We start from the raw sequence: 27751 nt of genomic DNA, 5'->3' as shown, positions 1-27751 counted from the left end.
TGATATTATCCTACTCAGTGAGAAAAAAGATGCTAAGTGTTTGAACAAAATGCTCCAGTCTGCTTAGTATCCGTTAGGTAGAAAGATTCATAATTTTGATTTGAAATGGAAGATCCGGATCAAAATTTCTGCTCTGTTACGGGAAATTCTATTCCAATGTCATAATGGGAATGAGATTAGATTGTTACAATGGCAGATAGGGGTCAGCTGTCGAATCCTGATTGCTTCGTGGAGCACCGTTATTTTCTCCGCCGAAATCGGGAATTTGACTGAAACCCCGTACGCCCCGCCGGGGTGGTGCAGTGGTAAGACGCCCGACTACTGTGCCGGAGTTCCCGGGATCGAATCCCGGCCTCGGCGGCTGCGTTTCGATGGAGGCGAAACGAAGTGGCGTTCGTGTGCTGTGCGATGTCAGCGCACGTTAAAGATCCCCAGGTGGTCGAAATTACTCCGTAGCCCTCCACTACGGCCCTCCTTTCTCTCTATCCACTTTCAATCCCACCTTCATCCCTTCCCTTACGGCGCGGTTCAGGTGTCCACAGAGCAAGTGTGACAGATACTGCGCCTTTCCCTTCCTATGAACCAACCAACCAACCAAACCCCGTACGACATTTCCATTGTTTGCGCTTCTACTCCCTATTACGACCTGCGCATCCTGGCTTCCTTTCGTTGGTATGCGGTGATCTGATCAGATAAGATTTGTATGAACGCTTCGTCTTTTGCTTGCCGAAGAAGCAGTAAAGAAAGTTTTCATGCTGTTTTCCGACTGCTTTTGCTATCTCAGTTGTGCTCACACTCAAGTGGCCATATATGCATAGGTTACACTAAAAGGGTTACGCTTGCGCAGACGAACTCCTTTTCTGCAGCTTGTTCTTGAAAAAAACTTGAGTTGCTATTTACCATCTGTGTAAATAAGGTTTCTGTCGTCCATTCTCACCCTAGTCGCATAAAGGTACCTTATTAGAGAATTCAAACTTTATAACTAAATACGTCGTGCTTTATCTGGGTATATAAGTCCTGGTTTAGGCAGCTGTGATAAGCGATAGTGCCGCGACCTATGCTTCTCACATAGATACGATAAGAAAATGATTTTTCGCATTACTTATTGTTTCCTTCTTGGACCCTAGGAGTAGAAACCTTCTCTTTGTTAGGGCTAACTATTATAGTAAGCAGGGATCGTTTCAGCGCATCGCACAACTGGCCCCTGTTTTGCACTGCAGGCACTTCATCAGCGACACCACTAAATTGACCCCCATGGCGTTGCTACATCGACTCCTAACGCAGCTCAAGCCTCAGCAACTGGTGCATCTTGATGATTACATGATGCCTTGGCTTCCTACTCTGCGAGACTTGGATCATGGCAGCCTACCTGATGCAATTTGCGGGGCTTTCAACGAAGTCAAGCCACCAGAGAAACGCCTCGAGTGCACGGCATGGCTCTTCGCCTGGCTGATACCTCTCCAGGACATCCGAAAGTGGTCGGTTTACCGCATTCGTGAACCACCGACACCGCGAAGTATGGATTGTCTGGTGGCTCAGTTGGCGTTATCCCTGAAACTGTTCAAACACAATGATAGCCAAGTAGCTCATGCCTGGGTCTTGCGCGGGAGTACAGTCTATGGCTGCCTATTGATAGATGTCGTGCGTGAAGGTTATGTGGAATTAGGTGTCGTCTATCTCGCCTTGTGTACCAAACGCCCTCTATTGGTAATGCACTGCAGCATAGACAGCGTTCAAGTGACAGTGCACGAGGCGGTGCTCGGGGCGCTTGTCGGTAACATATTATATCTCGGACAGACCTTACGAGGCCCACCTGAGGCAGTCTTCCAGCAAGCCGTTACGGGTTTTAAGAATCTACTTGAAGAGCAAGAAGAAAGCAGGAAGTGCACCTATGCTCATCAAATGCCCCGAGAACAAGCAGCTATGTCTTCACAAAGCGAACAACAGCCTTCACTGCAAGGGAGAACAGGTAAGTTCCATTCTCATTTAAAATGCTGATTATCGTGAAATATGGGCTGTATGCTTTTTTATCGTCATTAACAGTAGCTCGATAAGGTTGGTTGAAGGCTAATATACTTATTAAATGAATCTGAAGGACAATTGGTATAACCCTAATGTATTTCCTGTTTCTAGCTATCGCAAATGCCCATATTACTAACATGGGTTGTTTCTTCAGAATAACTCCGCAGGAGAAAGTTCTGATGTATATCTGAATCCATGACAAATATGTACCTATCTAACTGTATTTTTTTCTGAATGTGCTATGTTTAATTGCAGTGAAGTTTGCGCTCCTAATGGTCTGATATTTGAGACAAGCTGAAGTATTGCTTTACAAAGAAAGATGGTTCATACTTTCGTTCAGTGAGAATATTTAGTTAGAGTGCCATAGTGATTCAGTTAGACAGGTCTACTTCTTCGTTTAGTAGAACAAAGCCATTTTCCCAGTCGCGCTTTGCAAATAATGAAGCCTTTGACATAGCGTGCATAATAGCGATGACTTTTAGTCATTGGAAAGCATCTTCAATTCCATTCAGCATTTACAGGTCGCGCCATAAGCAATAGCTTACTGGGCTGGTTTAGTCGAAAAGCCGTCGGTGTCGTCGTAGTAGTAATAGTTGTCCGCACTGCATACGCATAGAAAATAATCGGGGAGCGCGTGAATGTTGTTTCATGCTATATTGCAGTTATCGTGATTAAGTGTTGTATGAATGGCGATGCCAATATTAGGAAGCTACTATAATTACTTGAGTAACTTATTACTCGTAAATGTCAAAAATTGGCATATTGATAATTGCGGTTCCGAGGTGTAAACTACTCGGAATGAATGGACTAAGCTTGATGAAGCTAATTGAGAAACTATAGAATATTTACTTTATCATTCCAGTGAAAGAATTTAAAATCTGAAAAATGGTGTTTAGTAGTGTCACACTGTCCGAAGGGAAGGCCAATATTTGCTCATGGTAAGTGATGGTGTGTAACAATAAGCAATCAAAACACATCGTCTACGTGCTACAACGCTATTGGGCTATACCCTTAACGGGAGATCTTAAGTCGCCCCCTAATTTTGGCTGTACTCGGAAAAAGCACAGCGACCACTCATAATGCAATGGCGCAAAAAAGGAAGGGTGGCGCGCCGGTCATGTAAGCGTGCAGGTTGAGGGTGTAGGAGCCTCCACCGTTTCCATTTCTGTGAAACAAGAATGACAGGTTGCAATATGTTGCACTCGCCGCACGGCTGTGCAAAACTCTGGCTTTGGCTTAGCTTGACTATATGCTAGAACATACGTAACGGAAGCTAAACCATTGCTTGGTTAGCCTTGGTTAATCTTGATTGCACGTCCAGGTTAATGTAGTTGTCTGGTTAAGTCTCTTCGGCTTGTCGCCTTCGCCTGCTTTCATTCCAACGCATAAGCCTGGTTTATTTAAGCCTTGCCCACTCGCTTTCCATGATTAAACAAGCAGGCGCCGAGTCGCTATCTCCCCTCCTACCTCCCCGGCTGCACGCCAAAGGGTCCGGCGCACGTCTTGTTCTCTCGAGAGAATCCTCTGCTCTCTTCGCCTTCTTACGCTTCTTCTTATTTTTTTTTTTGCTGCTGCTGCTGCGCTGTGACATTCTTAATGCATTGGAAAAGGTGTGGCGGAAGTGACTCCAAAATTTAGTGTTTGCCAAGTCGGGCCACTAGCAACGGCGACGCTGTTGCTATGAAAACTCGGGCCACAAGCAATCGCGTTGCTAAGGCCCCTAGGTACGTGAGCGTCGCGGAGAAAGAAAATGGGGAGGGCAAATGAGGAGGAGCGACGTTGCAGCATCCGGTCGCGGCGCGGGCGCGCCGGCTTGAAAAAACGACGTCAGGGCCTCTCCTAAGTTCTTTCTTTCCTCCATGCGCTGTGATGTCATACGCAGGCACCATTTGCCCCTCTTCGGTTTCCGCTCATGCGCACTAGTGGCCTGTCTTAGGGCGAAACGCTCTGTTCGTATACATTCTAGATGGCGAGGAGGTGGCTGCTAAGCGGCAGAATTGAGACCGGTGCAACCACGGCGGAAATTGGTGCCACGGCGAAATCGCTGCATCGCGGTCAATTCAGCTTTCGCTGAAACATGATCACAACTCAGGAACTTATTTGTGACCAGTGAAATGCTACAGCTGGGTAAAATCGATTTTCTAGCCCCTGACTACTTGCTGACAGGTCTCGGATTCCATTCTGACAGTAAGTATATAGCGCGATGGGCACGTGCCTGGCAAGCTTTCTCCACCGTTTTCTTTTATCGGACGATAGGAACCATCAGTCTCGGCGACTTCTTTCCTTCGCGCTGTCATACTAAATATAGATAACAGACGCGAATCAAACGGTGCTTTGCCCCGCCGTGGTGGTGCTCTGGTTAAGGCGCTCGTCTACTGTGCCCAAGGGTGTGGGATCAAATCCCGCTATGGTAGCTGCTTTTCAATACAGGCGAAAAGCAAGGCGTCCGTGTGCTTTGCGATGTCAGTGCATGGAAAAGAAGCCCAGGTCATCGATATTTCTTGAGTTCTCCACTAAAACGGCTCTCATAGCCTGAGCTCCTTTGGGACGTTATGCCCACAAAACTCAAACTGTGCCTTTTCTGCAAAGCAGCGTCACATGCCAAACGTTTTGCAGAACTCAGTTTGGCAGGGTTTGTTGCCAAAGACACTCGCGATGTTCTTGCGTGGGTCCAATTAAATGCACTCGAAAGCATACGAAAGCATTTACAAAAATGTTTGAAACAAGCGTTAGCCGCTCCAGTACACAGCGGTTCGCATGCGACAATTTCAGACCTGCGCGCTGAAAAGATCGCGAAACCGCTGAATAACTGGACAGCACGAATAAACAATAAATGTTAGGCGCTGTGACGCATCCCGGTGTTGTGAAATTAAAGAGAATAATCTGAGATGCACGATTTATACTCTTACAGCAGTTTAGCGAGAGGGTATGGAGCTTGATTGTTTGGTGGGCGATCTCGTCGTCAGGAAAACGAAAAGTGCGCAGAATGCGCTCGAAGTCGAACTCAATATGGCCTCCGGCCCTGGAGCTTTATTTGAGGGCAGAGCTTATTTGTTTTCCGAGAAAAATTGAATTCCGGTCACCTGTCAGGAGTATCCCGGGACTGAAAGTCAGAATTACCCATTGCTCGGTGAGAATCCCGCAGACTGTGTAATGCAACACGTGATCTTGTGGCCGTAGAGAAGATGAGGTGCACTATGGCGCTGACAGAGAAGAAACTCATCTGATAATCAGCATTCTCCGGCTCGAAACTTAAGGTCTGCATGCCTATCATACCGAGACGCATTTATGATTGCAGAGGCGTGCATTACTTGCCATTTGAGGAAATTATTATTTATCAGATTCCCCAAACAACTATTTGGCCACTTGAGCAGCAATTTTGTTCAAAATAGACCAGAGTAGGCTTCAGAATTTTCGTTTCATTGTACGTGACCTGGGCCCAGACGACGCGTATCGACTGTCTTCTACTAAAGTGTTCGCTTGAGCGTACTTGAAGATGGTTAAGAGGGCAATTTGTATAACAGCTTGCAGAACTCTTCCCTAGCTCTTTTTCAGCTTTCATACTTGAGAAATCTGTAACAATCGTATTTAATTTTTGGACATGTTCATTAAAAAGTTTTCCAAAAACATCATCTGCTCTAACCGTATTGCAACTTGTGGGGAACAAAGCATTAATGCGTAGAATGTGCTGACCTCAAAAATAGACAGCACTAATGTGATTCAAGCAGCACCTAATATAGATTCTAGCTGATAGTTGGCATGGATTTACCTCTTCTTATGGTTTTGCAGTGCTGCTTGTTAGCACCAGGCAATAACTAGACATTATTGTGACCGCTCTGCAACGCTCACATACTGACACTTAGAGCTGATGATTCCCTTCAGAAGCATGAAGGCACGTATGAGAAATATGTAATAATGTATGGCATGAAAAATCATTAACAGAGAGTTTATTGAACTTTAAAAGTCTTCTTTTAGGAGGCGACCTAATTGATCGTTGCAGTTACTCTTTAGGATTCTTGTTCGTAGGTATTATAGTTGTGCTCGCCTGATCCTAATTCCTTAACTCTTGCCTGCGCCTTTATCGCACAAAATCTCATTATCATACAATCGTAAGCTAAACTCTATATGAAAGATCAGCCAAATTATAATACCCTGGTTTTGACATACTGTACGAGGGAGCATGTATGCCCTTAGTGTAGCAAGCCTTGCTTGTGATCGAAGTATTCCAATGGGTCATGTTTCTATGTCACCTCATTGCCTCCAAACAGTAAGTCCAAATTTGCAGTTCGTGTTATACTTGCATGTCATGTAGCCTGATTACATCACGACATTCCTGCCACTCAGCGCCTGGCATTATGACCTGCCGTCTACCTCAAAGCAAGAACGTGTGAGATAACGTTTGCTTCAAAGTCGTCAACAAATATTCCGCCGACCATCCGGCACTATCGAGCCCTTTAAAAGGTTCGCGTAAAAGATGCGGTGGGCTATGTTTCCTATTAGATAACCTTCGATGCGAGAGTGTCTGATAACAAATGGCAGTGAGTTTGCGTCGAGATATTTTGTCGCTCCAACTGTTTTCAATGTTATAAGTTCCGATTTGTAACCCAGCGCCTCCACCAAGATGTTACGTGCTTTGTACGCACAGGGGGTTTATTTACAGAGACCGGTCCAAACAGAACTGCGGCGACGCGTACAAACGTCCGTCTGCCCTTCTCCTTCTTTCTTCTTCACCTATCTACCCGACCGTTCTTCTTCATCTTCCGTCGACGTGTGCGAAGGCGCGTGGCATTATATTTTCACTGCAGAGGTCCACACATTACTGCACCTAGAGGAGTAGAGGTAAATGGCATGCAACAACTCATCTGTTTCATTATGTCATACGTTATGATCCTCATATGGGTTCGGGATATCCCACCATCGATATAAACCCTCTAACAACATAAGCTTGTACACCTAGCCTGCTCAGAAAGTTCTGATTCTTTGTCAAAATTGCGATGTAAAAATTTGGAAATTAGAGGGATGAAAAAATTGTGACCACGAATGTGAGACTAGTAGAAAAATTGCTAATTGAAATGCGTCGTCATCTCTTTAAAGTAAGCAATCACGTGATGAGGCTTATATACTGTAGCACTATATGCTACCGAAGAGCAATTTGAAGTGATGCCTTTGCGTTGACGTACACGGATGAAAAGAAAAGGCATCCTAAGCGTGCATATATATCTAAAAAGAGTTCTTGAGAGGCGAATGTATCACAATGCTATTTAGTGCTTCGAACTGGCAACATAGCTTTAGCGCGCATATTATCTGCGATAGCCGTTTTTTTTGTTTTTGTTTCTCACGACATTGTTCACAAGCCTTCACCATATTTCACATCAATCATTTAATCCCTAGCGTTGACAGCACTGAGAATTATGCAGGTATAATTCAGCATGCTAGGATTTGTGATCGACGTGTTCCAATCGCGGGACAGGCCTTCGTCAAAATAAGCGGGAATGCTTAGCAGCGTCATATATATAGGTTGGCGATTGGCAAGAAAATGACAAGTACAGAATTATATCGTCTGAAAGCAGTAACATTAAACTAAAAAGGCGCAAACTAGATTTGATTACATAACATGATAGCAAGTTAGGGGTATTCAAAAATAATCACTGAAGGAGAAATTCAAGCGGGGAAATGCAAATGTAGCACTATGCGACACAGAGCACGCGGCGGTTATATCAAAGCAAAAAAAAGAATGTACTAGAATGATGCACGCTAAAGAAAAAAATACGAGATTACTGGAAAATTAACAAATACAAATGAAAACGCGTGTAGCAAAATCCTATGTTTGAACGTTCCCGTGGTTTAAATACAGGACAGCGGTCACGACCCAATTGATATTTGCAAGGTCGTCGAACACGACGAATTACAACATGCAGGTTAATTCGCCAATGCTTTCATTGTTGCCTGACGAGGCAGCTTTAAGTTTATGAATCAGGAACGATTCCCGGACTTCTCGGTTGTAGTGTGCTCTAAATCCTGATTCCAAAATTGTAGCCTTTAGTTTATCAAATGAGTGACACTGAATGCTTAAATGCTTGAATAATGGCAAATTGGGAAGGCTGTTGCTTTGAGGTTTGTGGTTATTAAAACACAAGGGAAATGATGTAGTAGTTTTTGCAATACACTGAAGCCGGCAAGCAGAAAGACAACACTTTCGGTGATGCATGTGAATTACCTTTTATTTTTAGCCCCCCCCCCCCCCCCCCCCCTCAGGTGCCAGGTGCCAGGGGGCACCTGTCTAAGCAGGTGTTTGTGTGTTTTGTGTGACACCACGGACCCCGAGCACCCACGCTTAGCCGTGCGTGGCATCATCCTGTCTGGGAAAAAGGGGGTCCTGGTGGTTGAGCCAACGCTGAGGTTTTGGACCTTTAAGGCCCCTCAGCGAAGGCAACACACCACTTTGGCCCACGCTTCCCATAGATGGCACCTCCGGACTGCCGATTTCCCACCCGGGGAAAATCCGCAGTCGCCTTTATGTGTCCTCCCTTCCATCTTTTACTTTCTTATTTTCTTTCGTATATTTGTCCTGTCTCCTCCTCTCTTCTTTGATTTTTCCTTTGCCACGCGGCGAGGGTTAACCTTGTGTGGCTAACCACCCAGCGTTACGCTTTATTCGGTCATAGTCTGAGTGTACGGCTGGCATTGGTAGGACTGCATTGCAAGTTCCTGTCACCTCCCCTTGTTGGGCTCCATGGCGGGTGGTCGCCACCCTGGCCGAACAACAAAATTACTTGTATCGCTACTAACTCCGCGAAAACCGATCGCCTCGACAAACCGAGGCGGACCGAAGTGACTGCACGTTTCCTTGGAAAACTAAAAACAAACTATGGCAAATTTCACGTAATTCACTCCGAAGTCGAACAAAAAACCATCCCGCTGGTCAGTGGCGGGCTGCTTCCCAGTAGGCTGCTGTTTTGGTATGCCCGGGCGGTTCTGGAGTGAAATTGGCGTCTTGCTTTTTGAAGAGGTGCCGCGTGGAACTGTGTGAACACTCGTCGCAGTGGAAACGCTGGTGGACGGCTGGCTCGCAGGTTAGGAACTCACAGAGCCTGATTGTCCAGAGCTGTACAAAGGTTTGCTCGCACCGTATAGAAGTTCGGGTGTTACAGCTGTGCCATGAACAGTTGATGGAGGAGGTTGGCTGTTTGGAACATTCTTACATTATGTGGGCGCCGCAGCAGACTTTTGCTTGATGCAAAGTTGATAGATATGGCAAGTGAGTAGTGCTGCGCCTTCAAAACTTGGGTGCTCTCCATCAGAAGATGGTACCCGGTTAGTTGGGAGCCATTTCAGTCCGTGATCGTGTTAGAATACTAGATGTGAACGGAGACCTAATTAGGCTATTAAAAAGGCTTGCTTGTCTATTGCAGTGATGGACCGAAATATTGTTGCAGGTGGCTCGACGCCTGTTGCCTGGCAGAATTAGACTGGAAGATTTTTGGCAATGAATTTAATTAGGCTGCGGTTTTTCTGAAAACCTGTGAAACCTCGGCTCGAAGTAAGGTCATTGGTCCCAACGTGTAAATTTATTCTTCGTCGTTAGGGGCACAAGATTTAGGAGGGTTAGGAAATCGCTGATGTGGGTACCCGGCCTGGGACACAAAAGCAGGTGTATCCTTTTCTTTAGGGTCAAAGTACACGTGCAAATACTTCGTCTGTGAGTCACCTTGGACACAGGTGGTATCAGATGCGCTGGGGAAGTTCAGGTTGATGCTCGGTGAGAAATATACGCAAACAATATAGGGTCGTTACTTGAGTCCTACTTTTAAACAACATGAACGTTTAAACATATGATTTTGCTACGCGCGTTTTCATTTGTATTATTAATATTATTATCTGATTATTTTTGTCGGCCTCTGACTTGGAATCCCGATATGTAATGAAATCTAGTTTACACCACTGCAGTTTTATATTACTGCTTTACCATGTGAACCTTTGAGACTAGATATTTCTGTTGTCATTATCATGACATGTTGCCTCTGTCAACCTATATATATATGACGCTGCTAAGCATTCGCGCTTTTTTTGACGAAGGCCATTTCCGCGTCCAAAATGTCATTAAATTGTTCTAAGCCACGACGTCTTCATATATTTTGCGTATATATATAAGGCACATGTTTGTTTAGGCACTTCATGCGTCCGTTCGTCTGGACGTGTTATGCGGTCGTTCTGCAATGAGCAGTGCACCTAAGCTGCACCACTTCCTTCAGTAGTTGAGTATCAAGTGCGGGCTCCTCCACCCTGTTAGCAACAGCTGGAAAGCCGTGGTGCAGCAGGATATCGTCTACAAACAACAGTTTTTCAGCAGTGGTCCTTTGCCTCATCCCTTTTATTTCTCCAAAACAGGATAAGAACTCGGTGGAGACCACCATCAATGTCTGTCCCAGATATTACGTGAGAAATAGCCCCATCTAGTTCATACCAGCTTCTTCAAACGGAGCCTTAATAGGATCGACAGTTTCCAGTAAGCCAGCAGACTTCAGAGGAGCCTTGCGTTTGCGCTAGCAGTCAGGGCAGGCTAAGCTTTAGCCGATAGTACTTCTCATGAATAAGCACCAATCGGCGAACAAGGCCAAGGTCTCAAGTCGGTGGTTCATCATAAACAGTGCGCTGATATTCAACGCGAAGAGCGCCAGGTACAACGTATGGCTATTAGGGACATAAGCTGAAGTTGGCCATGATTATTGTAACGCCGTAACACATTGCCTAGCGAGAGGAGCACACAGTGTTTGGTGCACTCATAATACTTTTCCCCGCCCTCTCTTTGCGTTAACCGGTAGCACCTTCCACGCTGTGTCGAACCCACAGGTGGCGTACGTCAGCTATGTGGCAAAAGGGCGAAGAAATGCCGGGATAATGAAGCATAGGGCATTTTGGGGATACAGCAGGTATGAGGTTATGAGGGGTATTTAGAAAGGAATTATGGTGCCCTGGCTTACATTCAGAAATACGGTTTCGTTCCTAAAATCAGAGGTACAGTAAACATTAGAAATAAATCAGAGAGCCGTTGGACGATTAGTACTGGGTGCCCACGGCAAAACCACAAATGAGGCGGTACAGGGAGATATGGGCTGGGCATCTTTCAAAGTACGGGAAGCTCAGTGTAAAATATTATATGAGGAACTCCTGAGGAAATTGAGCTGCAAGAGAGTGGCAGCTAAAGTATTTAAATACCGATACCTAAAACGCGTTGACTCACAATGGAGGAAAAGAACCACACATCTAACGACTAAGTATGCTGGTCACAAGGACGAAGAAATAAAGATCGTTAGGGAACAGGTGAAAAACACAAAAGGTAAAAATTGGATAAATTCTATTGAAGATAAACAAAATTTGGGACTGTACCGAAAGTGGAAAAGACAGATCAGGAAGGAAGATCTTTTTGATGACTCATGAGGCAGTGCCCGACTTCTTGAAGCTAGATCCGGTTGCCTTAGAACACGCAGCTACAAGAAAACATTTAACAATGAAGATGACGCATATGCAGTATACGGTAACTCCCTCCTTTCTCTCTCTAACTCTATTTTCGTGATGGTGTATCACACGCCTGTCTACAGACATTTTCCGTTGTTTATTATGATTTTGAAGTACTTGTTACCGAATCTTGTGATGTTCTTATAATCGTTGTTTACCGACCACCGTCTAGGAACGGTGAACGGTTTTTTTCTTACCTCGACAGTGTACTACACTCGCTTACAGGACATAGCCAATCTGTTGCCGTCCTGAGCAATTTTAACATAGATATATTAACTGAGAATACTGTATCTAAGAACTTTATTGCTATGATGTCTAGCTAAAGTTGCACAAATGTTATAAACCTGCCTACAGGAATCACCGCAAGTACCGGTACTGCTCTTGATTTATGCTTCACTGACTTTTTACCAAACGATGTCAAGTTGCGTGTGGTGGCATGCGACGTCAGTGACCATCTTCCATTTTTTTATTTTTCTGCCCCATTCGAGGAAAACGCTTTCTAAAAACACAGTTATTCATTTTATCGAAACATTATTGACAAAACAATAAATAGCTTTCGACGCATGATCTCAGAAGTGGACTGGTCAAATGTTTTTAATGAAATGGATCCTAGTCGCTTTTACGATGTCTTTTGAAGAAAAAATTCAAAATGTCTATAATGCCGCCTTTCCTCTTGTTAGCAGCTGTAAATACAAAAAGTCTAAGAAGCCGTGGGTCACAAAAAAGCTCTACAAAAAATAATGCAGAAACACAACCTCTTAGCTGATTTTTTAAAGTGTAGGGACATGAATATACTGAAACTGTATAAAACCGTAAAGAATAAACTCAACACCAAATTGAAAACCGCAAAACATGAATAATACGCAAAAGCGTTTGCTAATAAACATGCCCCCAATCGAATATGGAGTTCATACAACTACTGAATATCAAAACGATCTCAAACAACTCCAGTAGAAATTGTGGTAGATGGCGTCCACCTCAGAGGTCGTCCCTTATCAGACATGTTCAACGAACACTTCTTGACGGTTGGTGAAAATCAGGCCGCACAAACGACGTGCACTGATCCAATGTCATTTCTTCAAGTCAGTCCAAAATGTTCAATATTTCTCTCCCCAACAACAACAGCCGAAAGTTCTAGGTATACGATGTGTCTAAAAAATAATTGTTCCGTAGGTGCTGATAACATTAAGGGAGAGGTAGTGAAAGCTGTATCCAATATTATCGCACCTTTGTTGTCACGTATATGCAACCAAATGCTCAAAGAAGGCAAGTTTCAAGAGTTTGCGTAGTACATAAGACTGGAAGCTATAACGATCCTAATAATTATCGCCCAATATCTGTTCTGCCTGTCTTCGCGAAAATTGCCGAACAAGTTATCAACTCCCGCCTTATTTTGTACCTCGCTAAGACCGGAGCTATAGCCAAAGAACATTTTGTATTTCAGAAGGACAAATCTACGGAAAAAGCTTTACTTCTCATAAAAGACAAAATAATCTATAACATCGAAAACAGAATGTTTACACTTGGGCTATTTTTAGACTTTAGAAAAGCCTTCGACTCTGTCTGTCACAAAATTTTACTACGCAAACTAGAATTCTACGGGGTACGAGGCTCAGCCCTCAGTCTTCTTGCGAGCTACTTGTCATCTAGAGCGCAATTTACAATGATCAACGGCATACCTTCCAGCTATGGCCTTATACGCACTGGTGTGCCACAGGGCTGAATACTGGGTCCCATTCTATTCCTAGTTCACATAAATGATATTATTAATATCCCTTCGTGCTCCGAAACAGTTTTATACGCCGACGACACAAATATTTTCTTTACTGACGCGAGTTCACAAACTATAGAGAGTAAAGCAAATATCTAGCTAGAAAATCTCTCATTATGGTTGCGGGCCAATAGGTTAGAATTAAACATCACGAAGACAAAGTATGTAATATTCAGAGCTAAAAATAGTCATAGGAGATGAGCCAATCATACTATACAATTCAAACGTTATACAGTGTGTACAGTCAATAAAAGTTCTTGGAGTTATATTTAATGAATACCTGCTGTGAACTGATGATATTAATCAAGTAAAAAAAAAACGATTTCGCGATCTGTGGGCCTTCTAAACAAATTTAGGCTTCTATTACCAATATGGCTAAAAAAACAACTTTATTTCAGTTTAATTCAATCGCATCTTCACTGTTGTCTGCTGGTATGGGGCGATACGACACAGGCTAATTTAAATGTTTTGTTTCTGCTACAGAAAAAGGCCATTAGAGCAACTGCTAGCCTAGCTTACTTGGAAAGCACGGGCCAGTGGTGGAACAGCTTAGAGCTATTAACCATTTTTCAGTTAAAAACTCTTCGGCTAGCGCTTGAAACGTATAATACAATTAATTCTGAACCTCAGGTTTTTGTAACGTCAAAACTACCTCAAAATTCATATCATCTTCGGCATATAGAAATAAGAGCACCAAAAGCAAGAGCAAATTACGGGCTTAAAAAGTCTAGATATCAAATGACGGCCCTTTTAAATGAAAACAGAAATATCCATGACCTCTTGTACCAATGTAAAAGTAAAAAACTTTACAAGAGAAAAGTGATCGCACTGCTGACTGCAGGACGTTTTGGTACATCCGGTGATATACTGTGTATTCATATCAGTGAACATGATTCTTTTTCTTTCTTTCCCTTCATAACTTCCTGTATTTATTCATTTCTTTTCAAGAAATTTGAATTTACTGTAACATGCTCTGTACAGCTTTTCGTTCTTGTATGTTCATCGTAGATTGCTGTGCCAGCAGTCGTGGCGTGTGATGGTTTCATGCTGTTGTTTTTTTTTTCTTTTTTTTTTCAGAAAACCTTAGGTTCAGGTATTGTTAGCTTTGAAATGGATTTTGTTTCATGTGCTTGTGGAAACTGATGTCATGATGACCGCTACACATATTGTATTTGCTTGTTTTGTATACATGTGTGAAATACAATTTGCTTCCCCCAGGGACGAAGGCCCACGTCAGGCGTCGTGCCTTTTGGCCTCCTTCCTGAACTGTAAAAATGAAATGCATTTCAAATAAATAAAAACTAAAATACTAAAAACAAAATTGACCACATTATACTGAAATGTATTGGTATCCATCCGGAAGTCGATGCAAGCGCAGTCATTCTTCCTGAGGCTCTGAGGTTTAGAGATACTATTGGCCGGGTGAATGAACCTGCGGGGAAGCTAGCAAAAAGCCGTTGGAAGATTGGTGGCGCAAACGCAGAAAATTGACTTGATGTTAGTATTGCATAGAAACAAAAATGCGATAAATAGAATGATGGTATACTTGACCAGTTTGAAACAGTAATTAAGATATCGGGGGGAAATTCAGCATCATAGCAACTGCTACACCCCGTTTCAATGGGGACGCTCCTATATTCCATCTATCCATCCATACATTGGCTACGCTGAGGGAAGCTAGACAAACAAGTTATCGGCCAAATATGGGCATCTAATCTGCCATGTTGTGATTTCGCGCCTGAAGTGACCCAAGCGGATGGCGGCAGTATTTTTTAGTCGCCAACTGGAACAATGGCAGTGACAACTAGGCAACGTGCGTTGACCATAAACGCGGGCAGGAGAAAATGGAGCACGCATTCTGTTCTAATAGCAATCATGCCTTTATTGTTGGAATACAAAAACGTTATTAGTCGAAGAGAAAGTGCACTGGCGCTTAAGAGTCTGGACTTACCGCCGCTGGTCGTTTCAATAGCCAACTCTCTAAAAACGTTATAAGCAAAAATTCACGCTTTGTTTACGTCCATCCGCCCATGAACATGGATTGAGATGCTCGGATATGTGTTTTTTATAGTACGCTGTTACCTTCGGACAATGCGTTCCGCGCATACGAGAAACGACAGATGTGAGGAGCGTCCTTCACGTCGGCATGTCACGTCAATCTAAACTGGCTCCAATTCCATCCAAGAGCAGGCAAACCTCGCCGTAGTCTCGTTATAGTAAAGCAAATGTTGATTTGAGAGTTCCAAAGAATTCATCATCATCCAGGCCAGCATCAGCAGTGCTGGATGGCAATAGAGTGAATGAGCGACTGTCGGCGTCAGTGTGTGTCCTGAGTTGACAGATATTTCACAATGCCTATAATTTATCACTGTAGCAAAATCGCTTCTTCTACTGACCCCAAATTTGATACCATTGGCAGCGGTAGTCTCATCTGTAAGCGCTTGACAGTCGAATTATAGGAAATGGCCTGGCAACATTCGCTCGATGGAATACGTCAAGTTTTGAAAAAATGAGATTTAGTGGCTGAAAAGGCTCAAAGTTTCACGTAAGTAGCAATAAAATTTAGTAGGAACGTAAGCTTAGTGATGTGCCCAAATCTAAACTTCGACGCAACACTACACTGACTACGGGGAAAGTTCGGAATATTTAGATTACCTCTGGTTTACATATGTGGCAGCTGCTGGCAAATACACACGCAATCCTGGTAAATTGCTATTTGTTGAATGCTACTTCGAGAACAAAATGTTAGCTCATGCACTACTCCAAAGCTTCCTTTCCATGAAAGAATACGTAAAATAAAAAGGAATCTAATTCTCACTGAAACATACGCTGAAAATATATCTTTCTAGATTAGAAAAGGTACATTTGTGTGCCCCTTGAAGAAGTTATGTATGGTCGTGTGCCCATGTTGCACGGACAGAACACATGCGATGCCCACGAATATAATACGTGTATTTATTTTAACCTGACATTTGAAGAAAGTTTTAGGCCCTACACGTTCCATTGCAGGCACCACCCAAGTAGAGGTTAACCCTCAGCGCGCCATATTCTGTGACGTAGACCGAAGCCACCACATATCGTCGCCACAATGTGCCCAGGAGCATTGGTCTCATCACTCAACAGACTTTGAAGGGCAGTACCTATGCCCCCGTTGCCCATACTGGGACCTACCAAGGTCAGGTGCATTTTATATTCTCCTACAACATTAAAGAGATTTTGAGATGTGCATCTGAGTTGGAGTTTTGGAAGAATGGTAACATTATCTTAACCCATAAGAAAGTTGATCATAAGGATTTGAAATATTGCACAACCTCAGCTTAGTATCCTTATGTTCATAGATGTAATAATTTTAATTTGAAATGCTAAATACGGATGAAGGTTTCTGCTTTTACGGAGAATCGTATACTAATGCCATTATAGGAGCGAGAGATTGCCTGTTAATATGGCAGATTGGGATCAGCAGTCCGATCCTGGGTCGACCGTTACTCGCTCCGCCGAATTCTGAGATGTAGCGGAAAAACAGTAAGACATTTCTATTGTTTCCGCTTCTGCTCCTTGTTACGACCTGCTCATCCTGGCTTCCTTTCATCGCTACACGGTGGTCAGGTAAGATAAGGTTGGCATGAACGCTTTATCTTCTGCTTGCCGACCTCCAAGGAAATAACTTTCACATCGATATTCTGGCGGTGAGAAATCTCCTGCGGCGGGGTGCAGCGGCAACGTTGGACAATCCTCGAAGAGAGGAAGGACCCCGCTGACACGCACTGCCACCAGGCCAATCGCAGTGAGGAGCCGTTGCATTCTTGCTGTTGATGCCCAATGCAAAGAAACTCTGCAGCATACAACGGACTAACACAAGCGTCGACAAAAAGGAAATGGCGTAAGAAAAAATGCGTGGTGGGCAGCTATAAATATCGTACCTTCCGAGTTTGAGTAGCACCACGAAGAAGTACCACCTGACCGTCTATCACGGCGTAATTGATATTGTCGCACGACATGGCTTATATATCTGTCGTAAACATTTATTTCTTGTTAGCCTTACCAGGCATATCATGGGAGTCATACGCATGATTGGTAACGTTGTTCATGCACGAATGCGACAAAATCCCGCAATCAGTCATAACAACATAGATTTTTGAGGGATATTTTATCGCACTTTGAACTTTTAAATGGTTCCGCTTCACAATTGACGTGAGAGGTTTGTTTGTAAGCATTGTTAAGCATTGTTTGTAAGCAGTTCGGCGTCGGTAGTTTTTTCAAACGACGCCTCTGATGCTTCACAAACATGTGTTAGGTTCAATCCAAGATCTGATTACCCTTTTCCCAAACGCAAAGAACCATGGCGTTATATATGCGTTTTTGCCAACAGTTTCAAAAACGTGCTCGCAACAGTGCGATTATGGACGTATGTGTTGGCGAGGGTGGTCCTCAAAAATCTGTTCTGCGCGCTGATTTGCTCATGTGTACGTGACCCTGCTCCCGCTGAAGAGAACACATTCAAAAGGCAAATTTGGAGAGACTCCACCGGAGCAATGTGTTTCTTTTTTGATGCGGCCAACCATTAATGGTCTGCAACTGGAAATTAAGAAAACTTGAAGTTGGGCTAGATGGTGCATTGCTTGACTAACGATAAAGCGCACAGGAAACACACACAACAGAAGCAGACACAGGACACGCGCTAACTTTCATTTCAGTGAGATGAAAGTGAGCGCATGTCCTGTGTTTGCTTCTGTTGTGTGTGTTTCCTGTGCGCTTTATCTTTAGTCAAACTGGAATTCAGCATAGCGCAGTCGCTAATAGTCAGCTTAATATACTTCAATAAAAAAAATCATCAAGCAGGTTTTCGGAAAGGGTACTGTACCATCTATAGAAACTGCTCAGAATATAGCCACCCCTATACGTAGCAGGTTCATTGCATGCAAAACGTATCAGGGTTCGCGCTCGGCCCCCTCCGTTCTTGTCGATAACATTTCTGGTCCTTTACTGAACCGGTTCAATCAATATCTCCTAAACACTTTGGCGATAAAATGTCTTGGTCACGTGACAGCCTTTTGTATTTATCAGATGAGTGCAAAAGTGGATCTCACTATATAATTTGCGAAAATTCAAATATACTTCTGTGGCTGCACAGCAAACGTAGTTCTGCATAGAAATAAAATTCCTTTACAGAAAGGTGTTAGGCAAGGAGACACGACCCCTCCAGCTCTATTCACCGATTGCTTAGAGAAAGTATTAAGTGGCTTGGAATTGAAGCAGTTGGGAATAAGGGTCGGTGGAGAATACCTCAATGATTTGCTATTCGTTGATGACATTGTCTCGCTTAGTAACTCAGGGGATGAAATGCAAACAATGATTGATAACATAGACAGGACAGAGTTAGGCCTGAAAATTAATATGCAGGAGACTAATGCAATATTCAACATCCTCGGAAAGGAACAGCAATTTAGGTTACATAGCGACGCACAAGTAGTGAGTAGGCGAATATGTCTACTTAAGAGAGGGCATAACAGCACATCTGGTTATTGAGAGGGAAATAACAAAGAGAATAAAATGGGATGGAGCGCATTTGCAGATGATGACTAGGAGCTTACCGGTATTGCTTAAGTAGAAAGTTTACAACAGTTGCATCTTACCTCTGCTCACGTGTGGGGCTGGAACAAAGGAAAGGGTTCTACTTAAGGTTAGGGCAACGCAGAAAGCTATGGAACAAAATATGGTAGGGGTAATGTTAAGACACAGAAAGCGCGCAGAGTGGTTCAGAGAAATCTCAAGTTACTACAGGAGCAAGACTTATAGTGCGAAGAGAAGATAACTAATGGCTTACGGTAACTGTATTCCAAGGAAGGGAAAACATAGCAGGGGGCGGCAAAAAATTAGGTGGGCGGTGGAGGTTAACAAATTCGTAGGGGTCAAGTAGATGCAGCTAGCACAGGAGCGCGTTAATTGGAGGAATATGGCAGCGGTCTGTACACTGCAAAGGGTATAAGCAGCCTGATGATGATCATACCGCTGCTCTTGAGGTTTTTTCAGATATTGCGTATGTGCTGCGGGTTTTAACCACACAACTAATTTGTAGGACATATTTTTTGTGTCGCGTGATTTCATTATTTTTCTAAAAACAGTTTTGCAGTAACGTCATACATTCTTGCGACATTGGCGATCAACATCATATGTGTCGCCGCTTCTGTACAGTCTGCGCAATCTCATTACATATTTTAGAGCGAAATGTGCCCATCCTGAAAAAAAAAGTGTTGTGCCATATTTGGTACATATATTTTGTTTGAGACATGCCTACTAAATGTATAAGTTGCAGCTAAGTTCTTACATAGTATCGTTTAAATCGTGCTGACCAATTGTTCTCGGAGCCTTTTTGTTTTAAGGAGAGAACGCTTTTTTGAAGTTGATGATTCTATATTGGGTTTACAGGCCGAATAGTAATAAAGAGATAATGAAATGATTCGCGGGGGACACCTCTTAGGTATGCGTTCTCCTTTCAGTCGGAACAGAGGCAATTCCATCCGTTCTGAGATCTTGTAACATGAGATATCTACCTGATAAGTACGTGCAGATGCCTGTTCACAAAAGACATGGAATTTTGCACCAGAAGTAATCCTCCTCTTCTACCTAGAATTTTTGTCTTGAAATCGTGGAGGACAATTTTTACAGTACATGCATTTCACCCGTGACGATTGTTCTGCCCCTCGAGGCTACTGATAGCACTCAGCGCAATACAGGGAACGATGCACACGTATCTTTTTTAATGACCGCTCATGCTGAGCTGCCCTTTCATTTACTCACTGGTCCCGATTTTGAGAATGCTCTTTTTGTACTCCTGATAAAAGTACACCCACAGCTGTTTCGATACCATAGTCGGCGAGCGCCGACCGCCAAGTAGGCTGGATTAAATTACAGCACTTTGTTTAATGTCGACGACAGCTGTTCACGTTTACTAAAATCAAAATTAGTCTCCACTGTACTCTTCAGGTGACATGATGGTCATGGAATTATAAGCGGTTTTAGTGCAGACGCTTTTGAAATAAAAGAACGAGAGAATGTTCCATTATTGAAAGATATTGAGAAAATAAAAATCAAGAATGCTGCAGGTAAACGACGTTCGGGGCAACTAGTTCAACCTGTGAAATTTCTTGGCGTCAGCTGAGTTCCACCTCTAAATCCATGAGTGTTTCTTCCGTGGATATATGACGGCAATCCCAAATTTCATATTTTTCTAGCTACGAGTAGAAAGGCTTTCCACTGATTGTCGGCTGCCAGTCCCAGTGAGCCCTGCGCAGCCATTTCCGATTAGTTTTCTCTTCCTTTTGCGTTTTCTCTTCTTGTCAGGTTTACATGTACGGCAAAATAACGCCAGCCTATTTCAACTGCTTGTTCAGAAAGTATATATTTCTTAAGGCGCTGTATTCCTGGTCTAAGAAACACTTGTAAGATAACCTGCATGGTAATAGAAATAAATATTGAAAGAACATTTTTTTCAACTATTTCCCTCTAATTGCTAAAAAACTAAGCACGCTTCAAACCTACTTAGAGAAATTTAGAATTGTAGATCGTATCATGAATATCATGAACCAACATAGTCATGATATCAAATAAAAAACCTAGTGCTTCTGTTATAATGTTGCCAATCAAACTCGCCTGTCTGTAAGAGGCGATTAGAGAGCACATGCCTGATGGCTCGCTCTGTTATAAAAGTATAAATAACACCCTTATGTTCTTAAATAAGCGTTGGTTGGAAGTTAGAGCTTTGTGCGTTCCTTCCTTGATCCGTGATTTTCACTTCGTGATTTTGTTATTTTTGATGGAAAAATTTGTAAGTATAGTTTCTCGCTAAAATAATTGCGCTTTTCTTACGCAGGGAACAACAAAAGCGCCTTTCACAAATTTTCGGAGCAGACAAGGCTTCCTCCAGCGAGACCGTCATACCTTCTCCTGGAGATGTATCTCTCAGCAACCAATATGCATGCGATGCATGCGCTCCGTTGTTCCCAGTTGATCCACACATGCTCTGCCCAGACTTGCTTTACCCATATTGTGGGTTGCGGTTTCCAGAAATGACTACTTTCGGTGAACACTTTCTGATGCACACTGGAGAGTGAAGGTCAAGATGTGAATAATCGCGCCGCTATGCATGCGTTCAGCTAGCCCGCCCACTACCTATAATATATGCTGGAAGAAGGCTGTTCTCTGCGCTGCATATATCAGCGCCGCCAACGCGGGAAGCTTTTCTACGTCGTTACAGATAGTTGAACATTGCTGCTGTGTTGAATAACTCTATGATGCAATTAGGAAAAGTACACACCTGTATTTTATACACTACCAGAAATGGCGCCCTCTCTATAAACATAATAGAATTCCCCCTCATTGACACATTGATTTCATCACCATGAAACCATAACATCGCAACAGAAACGATTTCAATTATGACAATTCTTATTTCATTAGATCTGAGAAGTGTCAAATCCAGACAATACGTAATTTACGGACTACACAAATTTGAAATCTCTTCGTTACGGAAAACTATCCTCTTAAACCACTACGCGGCGTTATTGCCAAATAAACTAAAATTTCCATACTAACTACATATGGAGCGACAAAACGTGGCATTGCAATGGTATCATGTCCTACATACCACTCCTCAGTGAGTCGCATGCGATGCCTCAAGTGTTCGTAATATCGTAGGCATTGAAGCAGATTCGGAACTTGTTCACTCGTGGCTTGCGGGCGTTGTTATATGCATGGGGCTGCTTGTATCAAGCCGCGACTGTTAGAGCCACTGGTTGGACACAACTATCGCGCTCTAGATAGGATAGAGCGAGATATATAAATCACTGGAATGGTGTAATTCTTCCAGTTTGGCTTTTCTGAGCTATGGATATTAAGAGTTTTTATTTGCTTTTGCAAAAGAGAACAGTTTAGTTGAAATAAAGTAAGCACTTCGACGAAATCTCGGATGACATCTTAATGGGCTTTGTTTCAGCATGCTGATAACAGGTACAGTATGTAGGTTTGTAGTTTTTGAATTTCATAATTATTCTAAGAATGCCTGGCTGCAAAAGTTTTGAATTCATGCATTCGTTTTCTTTTAAATCGTTCATAGACTGGAGATAGATAGAGAGACTATAGAGGCGTATATTTTGCTTTCCTGCATGAGGCCGATTTAACGGCACAGTGCCTATCGCTTCAAGAAAAGGTAGACGATTGGGCATGCTGATTACACATTATCGGCGCAGCGCATACGATGACGACGAGAGGAGACAGAGCGCTGTGTTCGTCTCCTCTAGTGCTCGTTGTATACGCTGCACCAATAATGTGGTTTCGGTATCTATAATGCCGAAAAAAAATAAAAAAAATGTTTCAGTTATGCCCATTTCCAGATATGTGATCTGGAGTATATTGTGTAGGATTTAAAGAGCACCTTTTTTATATCACATTAAATGTAACACATCATCTCAGGGCACAACAACAACAGCAACAGTTTTTATTCCGCAAGTCACCGTGGCGTGACTTCTCGTTTTTTTTTAGTTCGCAATAAAAAGAGCAGGCGCCAAATATTGCACGATTGCCGTCTATTAAGGCATTTTAGATGAAGATTATAATTACAGGACAAAGTGCTGAACGCGCTGCAAATATGTATTGTTTAAAGACTTATCAACGAAAAATAAGGTTTCCGTTTGGATGGACCATCGTCATTGGGTTGGTATTTTTTCATGCCAGCCGAACTCATTCATCCCAGCTTATCTACCCAATGAATTAACCTCCTCGTATCGTTCGTCGAAATAGGTGGTCATTCCGATTTTAAAACTTCGAAAAAGTTTAAATCTCAGGTTTTTGTTCTCTGACGGCGTTGACAATACTGTTACGAGAAATGTTCAGGAGAGCCAGGCAAAGCAAGAAAGAAGAGATGGACGAGACGTGCGCGTTCCAATGTACCTTCCCTGGTGGTGCTTGGGCTTACTGCCAGCTGTCTGTGCGATCCTGACCTGTCAAACCTGCCAGGTCTTCCTGATGACGTTATGGGCGCGACATTGTCGTGGTGGTGTCGAGGAAACATCCTAGGCACTACATTCAGCGCAGCCAGAACTAGAGCATCGAAGAAGTCGTTGCCTCGCGGGCCTTGAACCACTGACCAGCGCTGTGCAACCTACCGATGGCCCGCGCCAGCAGCCCACGTTGACGCTGCAATCCATGCTGGAGACCGGCCTGTGAGCGCAAGGGCCGGTTTCTCGCAACACTATCGAAAGCTCCGGACTTTCGTAGGAGCGGCTTGCGAAGACTTTGACGAGTGGCTGACCCAATATCAACGCGTGCACCGCTACAACCGATGGGATGCCACCGCTTAGCTTGCCAACGTGGTTTTCTTCATGACACATACCTCTGTAGTCTGGGTTAAAAACCATGAAGTCTATCTGACAACCTGGGAGCATTTTGCCACCAACTTTCACCTGTGCTTTAACAACTGCCTTACGCGGCAAAAGCGCGCTAAACACCTGCTCGCAGACAGGGCTTAGCTACCGAGAGAAACGCGCACAGCTCAATCACCTCTTCTTTTTTTCTTTTCCCTGGCTCCTCTAAACACTTCTCCGTAGCAATATTAGGTCCCTTCTTCCAAACACTTAGCGGACGCGCTCGAGGACACGGGTACAGGCAGTTTGTTCTCGCCGTGGCTTCGAGCGGAGGGCTTTTTTTTTTTTTTAAAGAGCGTTACGAACTGTTTACACCGCCGACCTCGTAGTACGCCGACTGTACCCATCGCCCGGAGGCAGCGCATCTTTTAAAAGGACAGCACAGTGTCTAAAGAGCAAACGCTTCCAAACTGAATGGTGTAAGACCCTTGTCCTTGGGGCGCCCATAAGAGTGACAATTAGTTGGAACAGGCGCGCTGAGTGGGTCTCTGGGACGATTCTAACCCTGGATGCCAACAATGGTGGGAGACGGCGGCGCTGAACGGACATCTGGGCGCGTGTGTAACAGTGATGGATAAAATTTGGACCGTGAAGACGCGACTCAGCTCTTCTGATGTGGTCAGCCAAAGTTGCCGACTCGGAACCGATAATTTCCCTGTAAAAAGAGCCGCCAAGGACGCAACGTTGGGCGATGGTTGCGCTGCACGTGGGACTGAGTTTTCTATGTGTTTTACTGTGTTGAAGTTTTTCTTCCTAACACTATCTAACACTGTGAAAGCATAAGGCGTGGCACGTGACCCAGTGTGGCAATCATTTCGAAGTCCATTCTCAAAACTCTGTTTTGAAACGAATTTGTTGTCCATGTTGCATTGTTTGTTTTCGTTCAGAAACACGCCAATGTGTTTTTGAACGAATCATGTGTTAGATCGTTGTGATTGGTTGATGAAACATGTAAGCCGGGCTCAGAAGGTGGAAAACTGGGCCCGCGGCCTGCAGAATTGTTCTGAGCTAGATTTTGATCCCTCGCCTCGTCGGCCATGCCGGAGAGTGTAGCCAGTTCCATGGTATCGTGCTTGTCGTTTCTCCTGCTGTTAATATATACAATCCTGTATAAAGTTTTCGTTTCAGTTTTCCCTCGAGTCAAGTTGTCGTTGCCAGTTATCGTCGACTGTACCGTCTCAGACGGTGTGGTACCGACGACAAGGTATTGGTGAAAAAGAACGCTATTCACAGTGAGGCAAGAGCCTTAAATTCACTCCTTCATTACATCCTCCAACGCAGGTCTCAGGATAATTACCTATTGATTGACTGCTCGAAAGCGTTTTACAAGGCCTCTCACAAGCTTCACTTTCTTAAATTAGATAACCTTAACATAGGGCCTAATGTACTTGCATGGCTGCACTGCTTTCGTTAGAACCATTCACAATATGCAAAGGTAAACAGTGTGGGCTCATATTCTTTTAAAGTCTGTGCTGGCATGCCTCAGAGATCTGTCCTTAGGCCCCTCTTATTTTTCATCTATATAAATCACTCAGATTAGCATATTGTCACGTAGCCGTTTAGGCCCGTAACCAGAAGATTGATTTTTAATGGGGGGTTGATCTAGCAGGCACAGGAGAGCAGGTGATGATGATGATGATCTCAGACAAAATGGCATATCCAGAGTACCGAGATACAGCAGCCAACTTCAGCGTCTTTTAATCGAACTCCACGGGGCCACTTCTTGAAGTCCGCGCACGAGACTCTCAACGAGCCGCCGCCTAGCGGCTGCTGTTGCACATGCTACACTACCCCCCTCTCTAAAAAAATAAACGTCACCTTGATGAATTCGAAAGCAGAGAGGAAAAAAATAAAGCAACAAACATGCGGTAGGCGGTGCGCTAATTTTCTCGCGAAAAGTAATTGGCTTCATGCGCACGACATGAACAACCTCGGGTTTCTGCTGGTGACGAGTAGAAGAAAAGCCGTCCGGAAGCACTTCGTACGTGACGTCACTCAGCGGACGGAGCCCTTTGTATTGGCCAAAGTACTGCTTCAGAAGTTTCGCGGATAGTCCACGACGTCGAATCGGAGTCCAGAGCCACACACTGTCGCCCCGTTCGAAAGTCACTACACGGTGGCGGTGATCGTAACGCTGGGCGTCTCAACTTTGCTGCTTCCGGATGCGTGCCCTCACCGGCTGTCGCGCTTCTGCGCGTTGAGTGAAGTCCTCGGCGCCAACTTCCAGGTCACGGCCGCCGTGGGGCAACATTGCTTCGAGCATTGTCGAAACTTCGCGGCCATGCAATAAGGCGAACGGCGTCATTTGTGTTGTTTCCTGCTGCGCCATGTTGTACGCAAACGTGATTTACGGCAGGCCGTCATCATAAGAACGATGTTCAGCATCCGCGTACATGGACATCATGTCGGCGAGAGTTTTGTTCAGACGTTCTGTCAAGCCATTAGTTTGTGGATGGTAGGCAGTTGACCTGCGATGTGTAGTCCCGCTTAGCTGCATGACAGATTCCAGTTGCTTGGCAGTGAAAGCAGTGCCTTGGTCCGTTATTATAACTGTCGGGGCGCCGTGCCTCAGGACGATGCGTTCGATGAAAAATTTCGCTGCCTCGATTGCCGTTCCACGCTGGAGGGCCTTTGTTTCAGCGTAACGCGTGAGGTAATCTGTAGCGACAATTATCCACCTGTTGCCCGAATCAGAATTTGGAACAGGACCCAACAGATCCATGCCAACTTGTTCAAATGGGTATCTTGGCACTTCAACAGGATGTAGTACACCGGCCGGTTTCATAGGCGGTGTTTTCCGTCGCTGGGAATCATGGCATGTTCTCACGTAACGTCGTACTGCGGCCGCAAGGTTTGGCGAGTGATAACTCTTCTTAATTCGGGTCAGAGTTCGAGCATACCCCAGGTAACCCGCGGTGGGGCCGTCATGACATGCCTGTAAATTTTCTTCGCGAAGAGACTCTGGTACGACTAGTAGATAATCTCTTCCCGTCGGAGCGAAGTTGATCTTATATAAAACATTGTTTCGCATGCAAAACGATGAATGAGTTCTGGCGAAGAGACGGGGAACTTCTTTACTGCACGCTTCCATAAAATCGATAGGTGATGCGAGAGCCGGGAGCCACGTTGCTGCTGCGAAACAGGGAGTGCGTCGACGGCTGCGATAAGGGGGAAGTATGGTTCTTCGTCTTCCCACGCAGCCTCGACAGGTGAACGGGACAAGCAGTCGGCGTCATTGTGCTGACGTCCAGACTTATACACGATGGTCATGTCGAACTCCTGTAGCCGTAAACTCCATCGTTCAAGGCGTCCGGAGGGATCTCGCAAGTTCGTTAACCAGCAGAGACAGTGGTGGTCGCTCACGACTCGAAAGTACCGGCCGTAAAGACAGGGTCAAAATTTCATCACCGCCCATACAACAGCCAGATATTCTTTTTCGGTGGTGGAATAATTTGATCCGGCACGGGACAACATTGGTATGGCGACTGTCAACTACACGTGTAGGTGTGGCCGTATTCGGAATGCAACTCCTGGTCATTTTCAAGCGAAGAATTTAGCTTCCAAAGCTCCCACTGTGACCTAAATTTTAAACAGTAAGTTCACCCGAGCAGAGCAGCCAGCATACAATGATCTAAAAAAGGGACCCGTACAGTTTCCCACAATATATCACTGGAAACCAGCGAGAAAGAAACATAAATCCTGTCTAGGCGCGCTTGGAACCTCCCATGGATATGCGTGAATAGTGTAGTTGCACGATGTGAGGCCCCTGTATCAATGCGTCCTGCGTCATCTATAACATGCAAAATTTCCCCACTTTTGTTTCTGTGTGCACTAGGCACGGCACGATCATTCAGGTGACATGTACAATTAAAGACTCCCATTAGCACAACATTCCTATCAATGTCTAGGAGTGTAGTCGTGCCTTCAAACATATCAACACGCTCAGCTGCACTATTGGGCACATAAATAGTTGGTAAGTCTCCAGGTCTTCCTGTGAAGTAAAACTCGGAGCTTATTAGCCGCT

At 44.2% G+C, this 27751-nt stretch overlaps 1 protein-coding gene across 1 annotated transcript in view; it reads left to right on the top strand.

The window, feature by feature from the left end:
- The window catches only part of LOC146174532 (uncharacterized), a 42260-nt gene extending 17381 nt beyond the window's left edge, over nucleotides 1-24879 (top strand). Inside the window, exons 3-5 of the mRNA XM_084583652.1 lie at nucleotides 1221-1969; nucleotides 16319-16484; nucleotides 21180-24879. Coding sequence (XP_084439778.1) covers nucleotides 1221-1969; nucleotides 16319-16484; nucleotides 21180-21420 — 1156 coding nt within the window. The 3' untranslated portion in view covers nucleotides 21421-24879. The remainder of the gene's footprint in view (nucleotides 1-1220; nucleotides 1970-16318; nucleotides 16485-21179) is intronic.
- The last annotated feature ends 2872 nt before the right edge of the window (nucleotides 24880-27751 follow it).

The sequence above is a fragment of the Amblyomma maculatum genome, chromosome 11, assembly GCF_055883805.1.
Source record: "Amblyomma maculatum isolate TAMU_Amacu chromosome 11, ASM5588380v1, whole genome shotgun sequence".
Lineage (NCBI taxonomy): Eukaryota > Metazoa > Arthropoda > Arachnida > Ixodida > Ixodidae > Amblyomma > Amblyomma maculatum.
The sequence above is the reverse complement of the archived record's forward strand: the minus strand, read 5'-3'. Positions and strand labels throughout refer to the sequence as shown.